Source organism: Monodelphis domestica, chromosome 4 (genome assembly GCF_027887165.1).
Source record: "Monodelphis domestica isolate mMonDom1 chromosome 4, mMonDom1.pri, whole genome shotgun sequence".
NCBI lineage: Eukaryota > Metazoa > Chordata > Mammalia > Didelphimorphia > Didelphidae > Monodelphis > Monodelphis domestica.
The window spans coordinates 322,980,201-322,999,787 of NC_077230.1; the positions used below are offsets into that span (position 1 = coordinate 322,980,201).

Consider the following 19,587-nt stretch of genomic DNA (forward strand, 5'->3'; position numbering starts at 1 on the left):
TCGATGTCATTAAGTTCCAGAGTAGATAAAGGGGAGTAAATTACAAGAAAACTGGAAAGGCAGTAAGAAACCAAGTTGTGGAAGGCTTTAAAAGCCAAACAAATTGTTTTATATTTGATACTGGAAGTAATGGGGAGCATCTGTAGTCTATTGAGTAATCTACACTTTAGGAAAATCACTTTGAGTACTGAGTAGAGGATGTATTAGAGTGAGAGAAAGTCTTTAGGTAGGGAAATGAACCAAAAAGCTATTGTAATAGGCCAGGAAATAGATGAGAACCTGTAAAGAATGGGGAGAATAGGGGAGGAGGATATATATAAATGGGGGGGGGGACATATAGGAGCGAGTTATAAAGGGAGAACAATTCTTGGCAAGAGATTGCATATGTGGATGAGTGTGAGTGAAGAGTTTCAGATGACACCTAGAATGTGAGCCTGGATGAGTGGAAGGATGGTGATTCCATTGACAATAATAGGGTAGTTATCAGAGAGGAGGATTTGAGGGGAAAGATAATGAGTTCTTCCTCTCCAGACCTCCACTTCTTAGAATTCTCAGCTTCCTCCATATTCAACCGCCATGCCACCTCCTAGTAAAAGCCAATCCTGATTTCCCCCAGTTGGTTCTGCTCTCTAGTGTCTCAGGCCTTTGGGTAACTAACTGTGTACTTGCTGTATCCCCCTAAGAGTGTCAAGTCCTTACAAGGGAGGCATGTTTCATTTTTGTCTTCAGTCTCCCATTCTAGCACAATGCCTTCCACCTGGCAGATGAATGGTTAATATTGGTCGAATTGAATTGAAGAAAACAGAATCATACTGAGTGCTGCAGTGATATCTGGTAACTGGATATCTCAAGTTCTGAGTCCACATAAGAAGCACAGCCTAGCAGAGATAAAAAGAAGAAAGGAAGCAGGAGCCAGGACATCAGGAGACATTCTTTACAACAAGCATATGACAAAAGTTAACAAGTTTTATAAGTCAAATATTAAAAAAGGTGACCAGTTAAGGGTAGGGAGAAACTGTCCCTGCCTAACAGGATTGTTCAATCATAAGCGTCTCCAGAAAGTTTTGAACATCTTGTCTGAAATAGCTAGCTCTGAAAAAAACAAGATATAAGTCAATGCTGTTTGTCACCCTTCCACACTTTAGGTTCATTTTCCTGTTGGAAAGGCTCTCTGAGCTTAGCTAGGCTTGTCCTTGGCTAAGAGACACATAATCTATCTCTGAGTCTATAGTTTTAATAGAACTGGTCAAATCTTCCAATCTATGGGCATCGTATTCAAAGATATATCAGGATTTGAACTCAAGTCTTCCTGACTTCAAATCCAACACTAACCACTGTACTTACATGGCAGACTACTGCTTACTGCCTTCTACTAAGAGGCCTGCTCTTTCTATAGTTGAGGGAGGGAATAAAGGCTAAAAGTTCATCCAAAATTTTTAAAAATGGGAACCACAGTAAGCCTTCCCATCCAGTAGTTCAAAATAAAACCATCATCCATGCACAACAATTTCCTCTCAAATGAGACTAATAATTACAAACATGCATAATATTTTTACAATTAAAAGAGAGCAGATCTGTGCTAAAGGACAGACACCAACCATGATTCTTCTGACCCCAGATGTCAACATTCAACTGCATTTCATCTATTTGGAAGGGAAAAGAACCCAAAAGATGCATACATTTGTTCCCACTCTAGCCTTCCTTTGATGTCTCATCATGGTGTGGCAGTGACAATGAATTATTAAAAGCTATATCAGTGGAGTTCAGTCTCTGGAGCTTCCACACTAGATGAAAAAGGCTTCAAGTATGGACCTGGCAGCAGATTCCCCACTGGGTACTAGCTAAGCTAAATTTGTCAGAGTTTATTACCAAGGGTTGTCCACCAAGTAATAAATGTTTTCTGGCCATGGCAACTAATAAAGCCATCTACTAAGGCACAGGTGGATTGCAAACTGTTCCAATGGAAAGATGGAACTGTGGATCATTTGCAACATTTAAATATTCTGTGCATGCACTGAGTGACCATAGGTGACAGATAGGCCTGTATCCTGAATGCAGTTTTTTTTACTAGTTTAGAAAAATACATTTTTAAAAAATAGAACATCCAATGATTCAGGGTACTGTTCTCATTAAATCCACAAGTTTGAAGTGTAGGAAGATTTTATGTCTCTAAAAATTACGAATGGGGGCAGCTGAGTAGCTCAGTGCATTGAGAGCCAAGTCTAGAGATGGGAGGTCCTAGGTTCAAATCTGGCCTCAGTCACTTCCCATCTGTGTGACCCTGGGCAAGTCACTTAACCCCCATTGCCTAGCCCTTACTGCTCTTCTGCCTTGGAGCCAATACACAGTATTGATTCCAAGATGGAAGGCAAGGGTTTAAAAAAATTACTAATATTGAACAAAAAAAAAACTTGAACAATTTCTGCTTTAGTGATGACCAGAGATCTGCCTCAGTGGCACAAGAAGATTATTAGCTTCATCTGGATCTTTGAACATTTTGTCTTGGCCCAAAAGGCCCACCTTCAACACTTAAATAGCTTATTGGAACACATTATGCTAGGGAAAAATAAAGTTAACTTTCAGAGTTCTCTTCTCTGATATCATGAAAAATAATATACACTCCTAGGAAAGTGGTCTATCTAAGAAACAGTTAACTTGATTCATTTCTTCAAGTAAAGGCAGTTGTTAGAGTATACTTTAAGAAGTCTAGAAAGGAATCATTATCTGTGCTCTTCTCATATTCTTCTCTCCTTAACAGAGAAGAGAATAGACCTTCAGCCACAAGCTACGCTCATTTTTCTCAACATCAGGAAGCACCTGATTGGTTAGCGATTGTTGTCCTTTGTACTCAAAGAGGACCAAAATGGCATCACTATGTCAGTCAATATACAGTGTTTCAGACTGTGGCTGATCAGATCAATGCAAGTTCATAAGGCCCTAACACAGGTCAAGAACAAATAGCCTGTATGAACATTTGGGATGGAGATGTCTCTAAATTGTGCGTCTTGCATTTATTTTGAGCTACTACAATTCTGTTTTGCTCACAGGGCACAGCTCCTTCTTTAATTCAGACATACCCTGCAGGATGGTCCTGTGCCAGTGTCTCCCATTTCTCACAATTGGCATTAAAGTTCTTCAGAGAGACCTGGAGAGAGTCCTTGTATCACCTCTTCCTCCCTCTGTATGAGCACTTGCCTTGTGTGAGTTCTCTGTAAAATAGTCTTTAAGGCAAACATATTTTTGGCTTTTAAAAAATGTGGTCAGTCCATCAGAGTTATACTCTCTACAGTAAAGTTGAATGCTTGGCAGTTCAGCTCCAGAAAGGACCTAATTTCTGGCACCTTGTCTTGCCAGGGGATCTTCAGAATGTTCCAAAGACAATTCAAGTGGAAGTGATTCAGGGAGCAACTACTGTGAGCCTTAATCATTAAATCTCAGAGATGATTTCATATTAGGGTTCTTAACCTGGAGTTTAAGAACACAGGTTTTTAAAATATGGATAGATAGACAGACAGATAGATAGATAGATAGATAGATAGATAGATAGATAGATAGATAGATGGATGGATGGATAGATAGATGGATAGACAGACAGACAGACAGACAGATAGACAGACAGATAGATAGATACATAGATAGATACATAGATTACTATATTTCATTGGAATTGGTTTTACTTACTTGTATTCCTATATATTGTACATATATGTATATATATATGTGTGTGTGTGTGTGTGTGTGTATTTAGAAATATAATTCTAGGAATGGGTCCCTAAACTGGACCTGTTCTCACTGCCAGACATACTTTCTGTAGCTGCTACATGATTATGGAGTTTTCTCTGCTTCCAGTTTCTAGCTTCAGCTCAAGTGTCAGCTCTGTTGCTCTGTCTTCTTCATGAAAAGAAGGTGCTCTGTCATGTTCTCTTTTGGTTGAAAATACTAAGGTTTCCTGATGAGAGGAATGCAAATTAAAACAACTCTGAGGTACCACCTCCCACCTAATAGATTGGCCAATATGACAGCAAAGGAAAGTAATGAATGTTGGAGGGGATGTGGCAAAATTAGGGACTCTAATGTATTGCTGGTGGAGTTGTGAATTAAGTCAACCATTCTGGAAGGCAATTTGGAACTATGCCCAAAGGGTACTAAAAGACTGCCTGTATTTTGATCCAGTCATAGCACTGCTGGGTTTGTACCCCAAAGAGATAATAAAGAAAAAGACTTGGACAAAAATAGTTATAGCCTTGTTCTTTGTGATAGCAAAAAAAAAAAATTGGAAAATGAGGGAGTATCCATTGATTGGGGAATGGCTGAACAAATTGTGGTATCTGATGGTGATGGAATACTATTGTGCTCAAAGTAACAATGAATTGGAGGAATTCTATGGAGACTGGAACAACCTCCAGGAATTAATCCAGAGTGAGAGGAGCAGAACCAGGAGAACATTGTACACAGAGACTGATACACTGTGGTACAATCGAATGCAATGGACTCTTCCATTAGTAGCAATGCAGTGATCCAGGACATTTCTAAAGGACTTATGAGAAAGAACACTATCCACATCCAGAGAAAGAACTGTGGAACCCAAAATGCATTAGAAAAATATGTCATTGATCATATAGTGAGAAAGAGATGCGATTAGGGTTTTGATGTTAAAGAATTGCTTTACTGCAAATATGAATAATATAGAAATAGGTTTTGAACAATGATACACTTATAACCCAGTGGAACTGCTTGTCAGCTTTGGGAGGGGAGAAGGGAAAGTGGGGTGGGGGGATCATAAATCACGTAACCATGGAAAAATATTCTAAATAAAAATTTAAAAAGAAAAAGAAAATACCAAGGTTTTCCACAGGTCTTTCAGGATAGGAATAAACCTATCTCTTCTCAAAGTTTTGGCTAAAAGAGATTTTCATCTCCAGGAGAAATTTTCTGTTTTGCTCTCCTATGCAAATGATTTTGGGGTAGGAAGGAGAAGAAGAGACACAGAGACAAAGCTAAGCCTAGGAGATGAGCATATTATTTGACACCTTTCCCTATCCCAGGTACATTCCTGCCTTCTATATGTGTGAGTATATGTACATATACACTTACATGTATGTATGTGTGTATGTTTAGAAACATAAATAGAAGTGTGAACTGAGGCCTAGAGTGTTATCCAGGTCATTTGCCTCCAAGCCCCAGAATCACAAAATACCAGAGCTGGAAAGGTCTTCTAGCCCAACCCATTCTGTGTCTGAATAAGAATTTCTTTATAGCATATGCTTTATGGATTCCAGCCTTTGCCTAAAGACTTCAAGTGATAGGAAACTACAATGTTCTGAGGCAAACTGTTCTACTCTCAGATAGTTCTAAGTGTTAGGATGGTTTTCTTTCTATTAAGTCTAAATATGTCTCTCTGAAGGAAGCTTTAATACTTGTTCCTAGATCAGCCTTCTTGTTGAAATAGAATAAGTTTAGACCTTCTTCCCATGACAGGCCCTAACGAGAACCATCATGCCCCCAGTCACCAAGCCAAGTCTTCTCTTCTTCAAGCTAAATATCCCTAGTTCCTTCAACCAATTCGCATATCACTCTCTCTCTAGACTTTTTACCATCCTAATCATAGAATATACTCCAGTTTTCCAATATCCTTTTTAAAATATGGTACTCAGCACTGAACACAATACTCATTTATTATGCTTAAGAATAATGGTTATAATTGAAGCCAACTTGGAAAAGATTGAAAGAAACTTGCTGAATTAAAATCAATAGGAAAAAAATTTATAGTTATCTGGAAAGAAGCAAATCACTCTACAATTTTTAAACTGAAAGATAGATAGTTAAAATAAATTAATTTTTTTTAGTTTAAGAAGCTTTACTTCTAAATCAGAAACATTTCTACTAATATTGATAAATAGCCGATTTATCTTTTTGGTATTGCCAGCTGGTACACAGCCAAAGCAAACTAAAGGAACGGAAAGTGAATGAAGAACTCCAGTTCAAATAATTTTGAGGAGCTGGAGTGTGAGATCACTCATTACATTACCAAAGACTTTAGTATAAACAAATACATTAAATATCTCCTCTTTATAACTATGTTCAAATTCTGAAAGAAAGAAAAACTGTATTCTTACTGATTTTACCCTAATCCGTCATTATAAAGAGCACTCTGAAGAGTAGTGAAAAGGATGAATTATTCAGAAGGCAAAATACTGTAGGGTCATAGCTCTTTGATCTGCTGATCAACTTACTAGACTGTTTTTGTGTATGTGTGTGTGTGCCATAATAAGCACACCAGGAATAAGAAGCCAAGTGGAAACAATCTATGATGATGGTGAATTGTCCTTTCATATATAGTTCTGGTTCCAAATGCTAACAATCTCATTGAGTTCCCAAGAAAATTTAATCACCTTTCATGAAAAGAAAAAATGTTAAATCTCGTCAACTAAGGCTGAGAAACTGAGAGCAAATGTCACCAGAGATATGAATTAATCACTGAGCCCTGCATTGTAATACATGCCTAGCTACTGGGAAGGATAAATCTGATGAAACTCTTGAGCTCAGGGGTTCTAAGCTTTCATGAACTAAGCCAATTCAGTAAATTCAGTATGAGCACGGTGATGCCCCAAAAGCAAGTGATAAACCAGGTTGCCTAAGAAGGAAAGAACCAGCCCAAATCAAAGTTCCTATGTCATTCAGAGTGAGACAAAGCCTTTGAGAAGCCTGGGCTCTTCTATCCTGGGCTGCTGAGTCTTTAAATAATATGCAAATAAATAAATAATTTCACTGAGGTAAATTCTCCCCACTTGCTAATTGGCCGATGAGTTTGGGTTTTTTGTTTGTTTTTGGAAGAAGAGTCTTATGTCTATTCTGTACATATTTTGTTTTTACTTCTCTATATACAGGCTTTCTCTCCCCCCACCCAAAAAAAAAAGAAAAGGAAAGAAAGAACATCAGCTACTTCAGAGCAGAAAATGTTTTGTTTTTGTCCTTGCTTCCTGGGCACTTAGAAGAACTTCTGGCACAAAGTAGACACTTAGATGCTTGTTGATTGATTGACTGATCACCACCCCCACCATCCCCTATAGCACCAATAGAGTTGAACTCTGGTCAACCCTTGCAGCATTTATATATTGTACAATTTCTAAAAAAGGATTGGACAGGGACTAAGGCAAAGTCAGAGAGTTTGGTGGTGTAATAATTCTTATATGATATTCTCCAACTCTGTCATATTATTCTGGTCAGCTTCATTGTAGGTAGAACAGCTGATGGATTTTTCTTGGAGCATGGCTGCAAATAATGATCTGACCATTCTCTAATGCATTGAAAGATATGGGAAGAGGATGAGGAGAAAAATTACTCCCATTTTCCTTCAGAAGGGTGTTTAGATATTGTCTTGGTCAGACAAGAGGAAAAAAATAGATGTAATATTTTATTCACTTTTCCTTTTCTTCAATCACCTCAATTCTTCCACCAGTCAAAAAAAGAAACAAGCTGTCATCCACTTGCATTGGTTTGGTCAGTATGTACATGCCCAAGCAAGGTGCATGGAACATTTGCCCACTGGAACCATGAAAGAGATGCTGTGCTATAGGGATCATCACCCAGGCAATATATCCAATGTCATCTTCCTCTGCTCCCTAGAAACTATCCAGTGAATCACCTAAGTCTTAGAGAGCCAATACTGAGCCCCCATTTGTGTCTAGTTAAACCCCTAGTACAACTCAAACACAACAGAGTATGTCAGTTAGGATACTGAGCTGTTAGGAAATTAATTTTATCTGGTTTTTTTTATTTGGTTGCTTGTTTGAGTGACTTCAACTTGAAATTCATTCTAATTACAAAAAGATGGACTAATAATAGGGTAGCATTTATATAGAAGTTTTACAAAGCACTGTATATATATTATCTCATTTCATCGTCACAACAAACCTATAAAATAGGTGCTGTCGTTATCAACATTTTACAGATGAGACAACCGAGGCTAAAAAAGGTTAAGTAACTTGTCCAAAGTCACACACACATAAGCACCTGAACCAGAAAGTCAGATCTTTTTTACTCTAAGTCCAATTCTCTCACCACCATGCCACAGTTACTTCATTAAAGCTATATTAAATTTAATGCTAAATCTACTGTATTTTGTTGGCATTGCTACTATATGGATAAATATTTTTAATTGTTATTTCCAAAAGATCCCACTGAACTGAAAGCTTAAAAAAATGATTACTTTTCTAATCTTTCAAATCTTTTAAAATCTTTTAAAATCAGTACAATCCTTCTTTGGACAATGAATATTCAATACAATTTGTTAACAATTTTTTCTCATTTGTACCTGAGATCATCCTTAGTAACCTTCTTTCTTCTGATCAATTTCAAGGTATATCAATGCCAGTTCCAGTCATTGGCCTACAAGATGACTCCAAAGTCTTTAAAGAAGAGAGCTGCTTACTGGCTGATGAGAACTTTGTCCTGATTGGCTCTTTTGTGTCCTTTTTCATCCCCTTAGCCATTATGGTGATCACCTACTTTTTAACAATAAAGACTCTTCAGAAAGAAGCTACTTTATGTGTGAATGATGTTGGCACAAAGAACAAATTGTCGTCTTTCAGCTTCCTCCCTCAAAGCTCCCTGTCTTCAGAAAAGCTCTTCCAGCGTTCCTTGCACAAGGAACCTGTATCCTACGGAAGAAGGACTATGCAGTCTATCAGCAATGAACAAAAGGCTTCCAAAGTCCTTGGTATTGTTTTCTTCCTGTTTGTCGTAATGTGGTGCCCCTTCTTCATCACCAATGTGATGGCAGTCATCTGCAAGAAGTCATGCAATGAAAATATCATTGGAATTCTACTGAATGTATTTGTTTGGATTGGTTACCTCTCCTCTGCTGTGAATCCATTAGTGTATACACTGTTCAATAAAACTTACAGGTCTGCTTTTTCTCGTTATATCCAGTGTCAGTACAAGGAGGACAAGAAACCTCTGCAGTTGATTTTAGTGAATACCATACCTGCATTAGCTTACAATTCTAGGCAAAATGAAATGACACAGAAGGATGAAAAGAAAGACTCTGAGGGGACGGATAAAGACTACACTGGGATTGATATCGGAATACATAATTTAGATAATACACCCAAGGACAGTGTTATCCCAGTGAATGAAAAGGTTAGTTCTGTGTGATCTCACTAGACAGTGAGTAGCTACTATGGCAACCATGGAGTACTCACTGAGAAAGTTTGCACCAATCTCAAAGGGAGAAAGACTTGGAAAAATTAGGCCAGTCTAACAGAACCATCAATTACATCAACATATTCCTCATGTTACGATGTCAATAAAAAGCAGAGTTAAATACCATAAAATTTGCATCTTTTTTAAAAAAATAAAAGAAATTCATACAGTATTTCAGCTATTTTAAGCATAGCCTTTACTAAAGTTATTTTTTAATATCTTAAAAAATATATTTCTTAAAGGCAAATACCATTTATGGTAGAATTTTAATGATGGCCACAAATAAATCAATTTTGATATTTTTCTTTTGAAAATGAAAACTATGCTACTGTGTCATTTATTGACAGCATAGGTTTGAATTAGTTACTTTCTGGTATAATTATTAATAAAAAAGAAATTTGAAGATAATGAATATTTTTAGAACCTTTGAAATAAAGGACAATGTTAATGAATCTGCTGACATATACTTTGAAAAAAATACCCAGGGTACTTCTCTTATAATAATAATAATAGCTGTATTGATGAAATAATGACATAGACAATTTGGTAATATTTTATTAATATTATTTATTCAGATACCATTCTGAACTACAAATGAACTCTCTGCTATTTACCATATGCTTCATTTCAAATTAGATGTTGTAAAATATTATTCAGTTAACAATATTTTCAGTTCCTTTTTTTTAATTCTATGCTTTTATTCTGAATGTCTCCTATGTCCTCATGCTGGATTTTGGATATATCATTGAATGGATAAGTTCATAGTATCAAATAGATTTATAGAAATTGTTTTTAGGAAAGATTACTCTTAACATAATCTTTAACTTTTCTGTAATGCCCTGTCCTCGTGACAATGACAAAAAAGTTTTGGAAATTAATCAGAACAGATGATTCTGGACAGCAACAGCTGAGGCCATGTCTAAAAGCATTATAGTAGTCTTTATAATTGGTACGAAGCAGTAGAAATGAGCCTATATGTGTTAGTCATTTAAAAAATAGAAATTAAAGAGAATCATATTCATTAATAAAAAGTTAACCTGGGAATCGATTTCACTCCTTTTTAATTTCTTTTCCCCATTCCTACCTCCCCCCTCAAAAAAATTGCTTGTGGTACATTGAGGGAAATCCTATAAAGTAAAACCTACTGATTAGTCATTAAGGCATTAGGCTCACATCCTGCCTTATTTTTAACATCCTGGCTCTTAGCTGCAGGTAGAAAACCAAAGCAAGAAAGTAAAAAAAACAAACAAACAAACAAGCAAACAAAAACCCCGCTTGGCCAAATGATGTAGTAACATTTGAAAGAAATGCTTTTATGTAGGAAGCATCATGGCGTAGTTGAAAGAGTGTTGGATTTAGCATCGGAGGACCTTGGTACAATCTTGGCTTTTCCATTTGCCATTAAAATAACTATGAAGAGGTCACCTTAGCTTTCCCATTTACAAAGGGAACAGATTGAATTCAACAAGCATTTATTAAGCATCTGGGGTTACAACAATACAAAATAATACTTGCCCTTGAAGAAATGGCATTGAATTGAAAAGGTGATAGTTAAATCCCTTCCAGTTGCAAATCTGCAATAGACCAAATCTACATAGCTAAAAATGTAAAATAATATTTTACTTTACGATCTGTTCATTCTTTCTAAGAGAAAAAAAAGCCTATTTTCACATTACTCTGTGATGCTAGACTATGGAAAACAGCAGAAGCTCTGTTTCTTTAAAGGGTTTTCTATTTTAATTTTTAAGGTCATTTAAACATTGACTGTTCACACCTTGATCATAATCCTTTCAACTATTACTCTAGGTCAAAAAACAATGTGGTTGCTATTGAAACAAAGAGGATGATATGTGATTACCAAAAGGAAGGTCCAATATTGCCAATTCTGTTGAAATATAAAAAATTACTCACCCTCCCTCTTTTACCCCAGGCCTTTAGGACAGATTATTTAAGTGAATTATGGGGAAAGAGGGAGAGAGAATTCCTGGGGGGGTTCTCATTTCTGTAATTTACAGCTGCTTTAGGGATAAATTCAATATTTATGTCCTACCAAATATATTGCTGACTGAAGTAATGGCAGAGTGACTCAAAAGCTAGAATATATTGTATACAGCTGACATCAAGACTGTGTTTGAACTGAATTATTCTTTAACGGTTATATAGATGTATTGGATAAAGTTCAAATGCTACCAAACTTCTTGTTTAGTGTATTTTGCCTTAGTTTGTGATGTTGCACATCTCTTTATGTACATTAGAGAAAATTGGAATTCCTACCCCCATATAGCCTACCTTGAATTGAATGTACATAATTATTGCCTGAAAACTACCTGATAACTATATAGATATTATCAATGGTCATCAATATGTTTCTCACTCTCTCCATGAAGTATATATATATCTTTTATTATGTATATATAAATGATAATGACTATGTATATATGTATATATACAGATATGTTCAAACAGTTGACCCAATATTTATATATTTATATGGAGGAAGAGAGAGAGACTAATGAAAACACATTGTATTTATATACATATGTATACACACATATGGGCATGTTTGTATTTTGTATATTTCCATGTGAAATTGTGTTCAAAGATTTTAATAAGTCCCCTGACTGTCCCAGCAGATTAAAGTGCTATAGTGCCAGCAGCTTCTTCATAAACTGGAAGTATGTCTTAAATAATTTGGAAACTCGATGTTAACATAATTGTGATGGAAATGAAAAGAGTGCAGTTGCATATATGTATATGTATGTGTGTGCGCACATGTGTACATATGTGTGTATGTGTATGTGTGTCTATGTCAATTCTTCAATCGTCTGTGATTCCATGGCTCTGGGTGCTCCCTCCACCAACACAGAAAGACAGCAACCTCTGTATACCTTGATGATGGGTCTTTGTCAATTGCTGTGACATTCATCACCTGGTGGCCAGCCTACCTGATGATGAGCTTTTCCAAACCTTGCTAGTCCGGACCTTGGAGGAGCGATATACATACGGGCCTTTGCTGGCACTGAACTCATTGCCTTTTCATCTTGCAAGCATCTCCCAGAGATTGTTCTCCTTGGAGTAGCCATGGAGAACCATGGTGGTTTCTCTCCACACCATAACGAGGGATTGAGGAAGAACTACTGTGGAAGAGGTTATATTTAAACATGGGTGTTTGGTTTATTTGGTGTCAAATAAACCGAAAGCTTAGGGCACTTTATAATCTCAGTCTAGGGATTTTCTGACTACCTTATCTTTTCCAGTGAATTGTTATTTTCCCTAAGGATGGAGACTCTTTGGACAACTGAGAGATCTTGAAAGACTGACTTTAAAGGATTCACTCAACCAATAGTTTTATTCAGATTACGGAGTTTTACTTTTTTTCCTTTAGTGAAACTCATGTGGTAAATCCTTCGAACATGATGTAAAAGGATTTATGCCAAACCATCTCAATGAAAAGTCCTCAGGAGCAGAACGCATATATTTAATCTGCTTGACCGCAGTGCCATCTCATGGTCATTTTAAAAAGTGCTATTCTAGCCAACCAAGTTACTTACTGTGCTGCTTTTAGCAAATGGTGCTGTTGCCGTTTTGTGCGTCACTGGAAAGTATTCATAAAGCATTGAGTTATTCTGTATGATATGATATGCAACAAGTACAGTGCAAATTATTTTGTGTATGGAGTTTGATTAAAGCAAATTTAGGATTTCAAGGAATGACTATAAATAAAGCATACTTGAAAGTGAATGAATGGCAGTGCTATCTATGTGTGTCTAAAGTTGTATCACTACAAGGGAGCCTGCAAAGAGGATCTAGGATTATGAAGATTCAGCCCTCCTGCTTTGCCCCGTGTTATCTGGAGCTACCAGGGTACAAAAAATGATGCCCAGATTTGGAGTCAGAACACCTGGATTCAAATCCTGCTTTCTGCCACTGTATAACTGGTCAATGTATTCTATGCCTCACTTTATTAATATAAGTGGAAGTTCTACTCAATTTCCTCTAAGGTCTTTCCCATCCCTAAATCTATGATCCTATTATCTTAATTTTCTTTGTTTAATTGCACACTCATTAAGCTCCCTGAGAATTTGGAAAAAGTATAAAAATGGATCTTAAAAATCTACATTATTACCTCTATCATCTCCTGTGTGACAAAAGTAATTGGTGATTCCAATGTTCAATTAAGTGATTAATAAGTCTCTATTGTGTACCTCCCAATGTATTCTTCTTGGAAAGAACATGGAACAGTATACAAGTCATTATACTTGGAATCAGGCTTAGTTCCAGTCCTCATTCTTTAACTTCAGTTGTGTGACCTTGGGCAAATCACCCAACCTCTATTATCTTCATCTTCCTCATTAAAAAATAAAAACGGGCAAATATTTGCTCCAAACACCTCATAGGGTTAACTTGGGGGTCAAATGATACAATGCTTTAAGGTTTGTAAAGGATCTTAATATTTGGAGAGACATGAAATCCTGTTATTATTATTCTATTGAAGACAGGAATAGAAGCCACCACTCCCCATTTATCCAGTTCATTGCTGCATCCACCTCATCATCTCTTGGAAAACACAGCTAATCAGAGCTGGTAATAGAGATGTAACTTGACAATCTTTGTAATGTAGCATAATGGATGCTTTTCCGTGCTAATTTTAATAAATGATTTTATTTTAAGGTCAAAAAATTAGCCTAACCATGATATTAAGGTCTTTGTTTTGTTGAAGAGTCAAGTATAATTTTTGAATGCTGCCTGGAATACCCATAGTTCTGCTAATGACACCTCCCAATCCAAATACTGGGCCTTGTATTTACTCACAAACCAACATTAGAGAAAATTATCTGTACTAGTTTTTGTCCTACACTTAGGTGAAAGAAGCCCCTGTTAAAGAAACTCTTTATTAACGTAGAGAGTCTTACAGAGTTGACCAGACCCATGATTTTTTTTTGCCTAGGGTATACACAGTCAGTATATATACATGTAAATTCAAAAAGTATATTCACTATCCTAGGCTATTTCAATGCAAAATTGGAGGAAGTCAGGAAGGTTTATTTTAATAAACTAAGTAATTGTCCCAATTCTATATGTCCTTTTCCCTTAGTAAAAGGAACTTATGAAATATAAAAAGTAGAGATCTCTCATGATCAAGTCCCCAAGGAATGACTTAGCTAAAGAAGGAAAACACCATGACCAAAGGTGAAGTGGTCAACTTTTGTATTTGGCATCATGTAAACCTCTCTCTTTCTTTTTTGTTTCTTTTCCCCTACTCTTATCCCTCAGAAACTGAATACTTTCATGCCCCTGACTTTCTCCAGGACCAAGTGGTACTCTCCCATATTTCCAATTTTCTGACCCCGCCCCAATTCAAACCAACCTCTTCTGTGTCCCCTTCCCTCAGCCATCATTATCTGATAAATCACTGATCAGAGCTAAATATAACAAATGTGTTCTCAATTAAGACTGGCATTACACTTCCACCCCATTACCTGGGTCGACTTCAGGGAGGAGGCAATCTTTGCTCAGTTTCTGCATTTATAAAGTGAGCAAGATGAACATTCTTACTTTCAAACTTTCTACAATAAGCATTCCCACCAAAGCTTAGATTAATGTCTGGGTGGTGTGACAAGAGGAGGAGAGAGAAGCAGGACCACCAGTTTGGAGCAGGTGTATCTTTTTGGTCAGGGACTTTTTCAAGTGCCCTTCACAGCACACCATGTAGGGATCTACTCTCCCAATATGTTTGTTAATCTTGTCAACCATGCCATAGAACTTAAACAAAAATATTTCTTATACATTCCAACCCCTTGGAGTAGAGCAAGCAGTGAAACAAAATGGTTTATCTTTTTTTTTAACCTAATAGCTCACTGAAATGTACACTAGGAATATGTGGAAAGAAAGAAGTTTTATCCTCATTTTGTCTATCAAGATTGTTACATGGAGCTGAGTCACAGAAGTCTGTCTTCTAGTCTGAACTCTACCTCTAGTTAGCTCTCTACCTCTGGGCAAGTCACAATTTCTCTAGACCTCAGTTTCCTCCTCAATAAAATGAGATCACATCAGGGTGAAACAAACATGCCCATTACCACCAGTAAGATTCAACACTGTATTAGAAATGCTAGGAATAGCAATGAGAGAAGAAAAAGAAATTGAAGGCATTGGAATGGACAAAGAGGTAATACAAATTTCTCTTTTTTCAAACCCTTACCTTCCATCTTACAATCAATACTGTATATTGGTTCCAAAGCAGAATAGTGGTAAAAGCTAGGTGATGGGGGTTAAGTGACTTGCCCAGGGTCACACGGCTAGGAAGTGACTGAGGCTAGATTTGAACACAGTATTTCCCATCTCTAAGGGGTCTACCTCACAATCTACTGAGTCACCTATCTAGCCCTCAAAATATCTCTTTTTACATACAATACAATAGTATATTTGGAAAATTCTAGAGCTTCAATTAAAAAGTTAGTTGAAACAATAATTTTAGCCAAGTAGCAGGATACGGAATAAACCCACATAAATCATCAGCATTTTTATATATCACTAACAAAGCCCTACAAGAATAGATAGAAAGAGATACCTCATTTAAAAAAAACTATAGATGGAATCTACCAAATCAAACCCAGGAACTAGAGGAACATAATTTTACAATATTTTTCTAGAAATAAAATCAAATTTTAATAATTGGAGAAGTATTCATTGTTTATGAGTGGGAAGAACCAATATGATAAAAATGACAATTCTGTCTAAGTTAATCTACTTATTGAATGCCATCCCAATTAAATTGCCAAAAAATTACTTTATTGAGCTAAAAAATTATAAAGTTTATTCAGCAGAACAAAAAATCAAGAATATCAAAGGAATTAATGGGGAGAAAAGAAGGAAAGAAGTTTAGAAGTACAAGGCAGTAATTATCAAAACTGTGTGAAAACAGAACAGACAGAAAACAGCCAATGGTAAAAGTTTATAGTAACTTGTGTTTGACAAATGTAATGATCCAAGTTTTAAGTGTAAAAATTCACCATTTTACAAAAATTGATGGACAAACTAAAAAGCAATCTGGAAGAAACTAGGTACAGATCAATATTTTATATAATTTTCCAAGATAAATTCAAAATGGATATAAAGGGAGATATAAGCAAATTAGAAGAACATGAAAAGTATTACCTATCGGATTTATGAATAGGAGAATAATTTATAAATAAATAAGATCTAGATAGCATTGTGATATATGAAATGAATAATTTCAATTACATTAAATTATACGGTTTTGTACAAATAAAACTCATGTAGCCAAGATTAGAAGGAAAGCAGAAAATTGCAAGGTAGGGATTTCATGGACAGTTTCTCAGTTAGATGTCTCACATCTTAACTACAGAGAACACTTTGTCAAATTTATAAGAATAATTGATAAATGATCAAAGCATATAAACAGTTTTTGGATGAAGAAATCAAAGCCATATATATCCATCTAAAAATGCTCTAAATCATTATTGATTAGAGAAATACAAATCAAAATAACTCTGAGATATCTCACATTTATCAGATTGGCTAAAATGATAAAAGGACAAAAATGACAAAAATTAGAGGAGGTGTGAAAAATGTGGGCACCAATTAACTGTTGGTGGAACTGTGAACTGATCCAACCATTTTGGAGAGCAAATTGAAATTATGCCCAAAGAGTTATAAAGTTGTGCATACCCTTAATGCCACTATTAGATCTGCTTCGTAAAGTGATCATGGATAAAGGAAAAGAACCTTTATGTTCTAAAATATTTATAAGACACTCTCTTTGTGGTGGCAAAGAAGTGGAAACTGAGAGGATGATCATCAGTTGAGGAACGGATAAAAAAGTTGTGGCATGTGCTTATGATGGAATACTACCATATGGTAAGAAATGATGAACAAGTTAATTTTTTTAATGGAAAGACCTAAATAAAATAATGAAAAGTGAAATGAGTAGAACCAAGAAATTATTGTATACAACAACAGAAATATTGTTTGAAGGGTAACTTGCAAATCTCTAGCCCCAGAGGAAGAACTGACAAATAGAAATATGTATGATCTAGTTTTATATATGTGTGTGTGTGTGTCACATAATGCTTTCTCTAGTGCAGTGGAGGGGAGGGAAGGAAGAGAGATTCATGGGTACCTTAATGTAACAAATAAATTTTTAAAAAATAAAATAAAATTAGTAGGTCAGATTATATGTTCTAAATTACCTTTAGGTATAAATTAATGAGTCTGTGACTGCTAGGATGTCCCTGCCACATCTTTGATTATATAAGGTACCCCTTCATGTACAAGAATGATAAAGGGCACTCAAAGAGGATTCTACATTTTCTCCAATTTCTTTAGAACTGAAATCCAAGACAATTTTATTTTTCACATTTACATGAAAAGTCTATTTCATTATTAGACTGTACATGATTTGGGTAATAGTTCAATGTCACCTGGGAAGTAGGTTTTCTGTAGAATGCCACAAGGATCTGTGATTTGCCCTCAGGTAGAACATTATTGTCAATTAATTGGATAAAGATATTGATGCCATACTTATCAAATTTGCAGATAACACACATTGAGAGATAACTAACACATTGCATGAAATAATCAAAATTCAAAAGATCTTGAGAGGAGAGAATATTGGAGAGAACCAGTAAAATGAAATTTAGTAGGAACATATGGAATGTGTTACCCATCGGTTCCAAAACTGAACTTCCTAAGTTCAAGATAGGGTAAGATATTGAAAATCTAGTGAAAACCCCATAGGGTAATGAAGAAACTCAAAGCCATATGAGAATTAGTTGAGGATATGATCTTGGAGAATACAAATCTCAAAGTGGATATAAAGCTATCTTCAAGGAGGTACATAGTTCCTATCCTAGAGATTCTAAACCCTGAATTACCACTATACAAAGCCTATTCCCCATTTCCCAAAGTCTATTCCCTTACTGCCATCCATCCTAAACCAAGCCCTTCAATGTCCCATTCCATATCTGCTTTTTCCTTCCACTTTGCCCTCTAGAATGCTTTCACCATAATTAACAAACTTCTTTAACCTCTTCCTTTCTTTCTTCCATTTCCTAGCTCCTTTTGAAATTTGTCTCCCTTCTGATTGCATGGTTTCTTCCCTGTCCTTCACTTTCACTTATATCCTATAGTCACTAGTTATTATGAGGGTATTGGAATACTCCTTGCTCTCCATTGCCACTTTCAGACTCTCTCTCTACCACAGCCACTTAGCAACATCTCTTCTTTTGAGGTTTATACTTCTTATTACTTATTACTCAGACTAGATCCTGGTGACCATTCTCTACCGGTCCTAACAAAATTCTTACTTCTTCTTCAATGAGTTGCATGCATAGTTCACTGTCTTTCTCTCTACCCCAAGTCCTGCTTTGTACTAGTGACCTTCAACATACATGTTTATGCTCCCTCAAATGCTGTAATTTCCAAGTTATTCAGTATATCCAGTAACAATGTTCTACTCCCCCACTGCCACTCAGCCGATGACCATACCCTTGATTTTGCCATCACTCATAAATGTCTCCCTTCCATGTTCATGAACTCAAAAAATCTTAGAAAAAAAACCTTAGAAACCTACTAATTTTGTGGCCCTGGGCAAGTCACTCAACCTCTGTCAGCCTCACTTTTATGCCTAGAACATGAGGTGCATAATAAATGTTTATTTCCTTTCTTCCTTCTTTTCATCTCTCTGTTGCATCTTCAATCTTTCCCTGTCTACTATCTCCTTTCCTGCTAAAAATACACTTATTTCCCTCATCATTAAAAGAAATCTTCATTTGATCTAACCATCCTCACTATCATCCTCTATTTCATGTGGAAAATTCCTGATAAAGTTATTAAATAACTCTGCTTCTCCTATCACTCACTTTTACAAGTCCTGTCTCTTCCTGCATCAAAACTGCTCTCTCCAAAGTTATCAGTGGGTTCTTAATTGCCCAACTTAATGGGTTTTTCTCAGTTCTCAACAGCACTTAGTTCTATTCATCCCTCTCTCATCCTGGATCCTATCCCCACTCTGAGTTATATCATGGCTCTCTCCAGGTTCTCCCCCTACCTTTCTCACCATTACTCAGTGTCCTTTACTAGTTCTTCATTCATGACACTTGTGCTAACCATGGGCATATCTCATTGTTCTATCATTTCTCTTTTCTATCTATTCTATCTCACTTGGTGATTTCATCAGCTTCCATGGACTCTGTTATCATTTCACTATATATATAATTCCTAAATCTACAGGTCTAGAACTCATCTCTAAGGGACTGCATCACCAAATATTTTTGGACATATTGAACTGGTTGATAGATATCTTAAACTCAGCATAAAGAAAACACAATTCATTTTCTCCCTTTCGCTCCCCCTTTCCCAACT

The 19,587-nt window shown here is 36.1% G+C and overlaps 1 protein-coding gene across 1 annotated transcript in view; it reads left to right on the top strand.

Annotated features, from left to right (window-relative positions):
* Nucleotides 1-12,945, top strand: part of HTR2A (5-hydroxytryptamine receptor 2A) — a 72,926-nt gene extending 59,981 nt beyond the window's left edge. Inside the window, exon 4 of the mRNA XM_001378937.5 lies at nt 8,360-12,945. Within this exon, the coding sequence (XP_001378974.1) occupies nt 8,360-9,156 (797 nt within the window). The 3' untranslated portion in view covers nt 9,157-12,945. The remainder of the gene's footprint in view (nt 1-8,359) is intronic.
* The last annotated feature ends 6,642 nt before the right edge of the window (nt 12,946-19,587 follow it).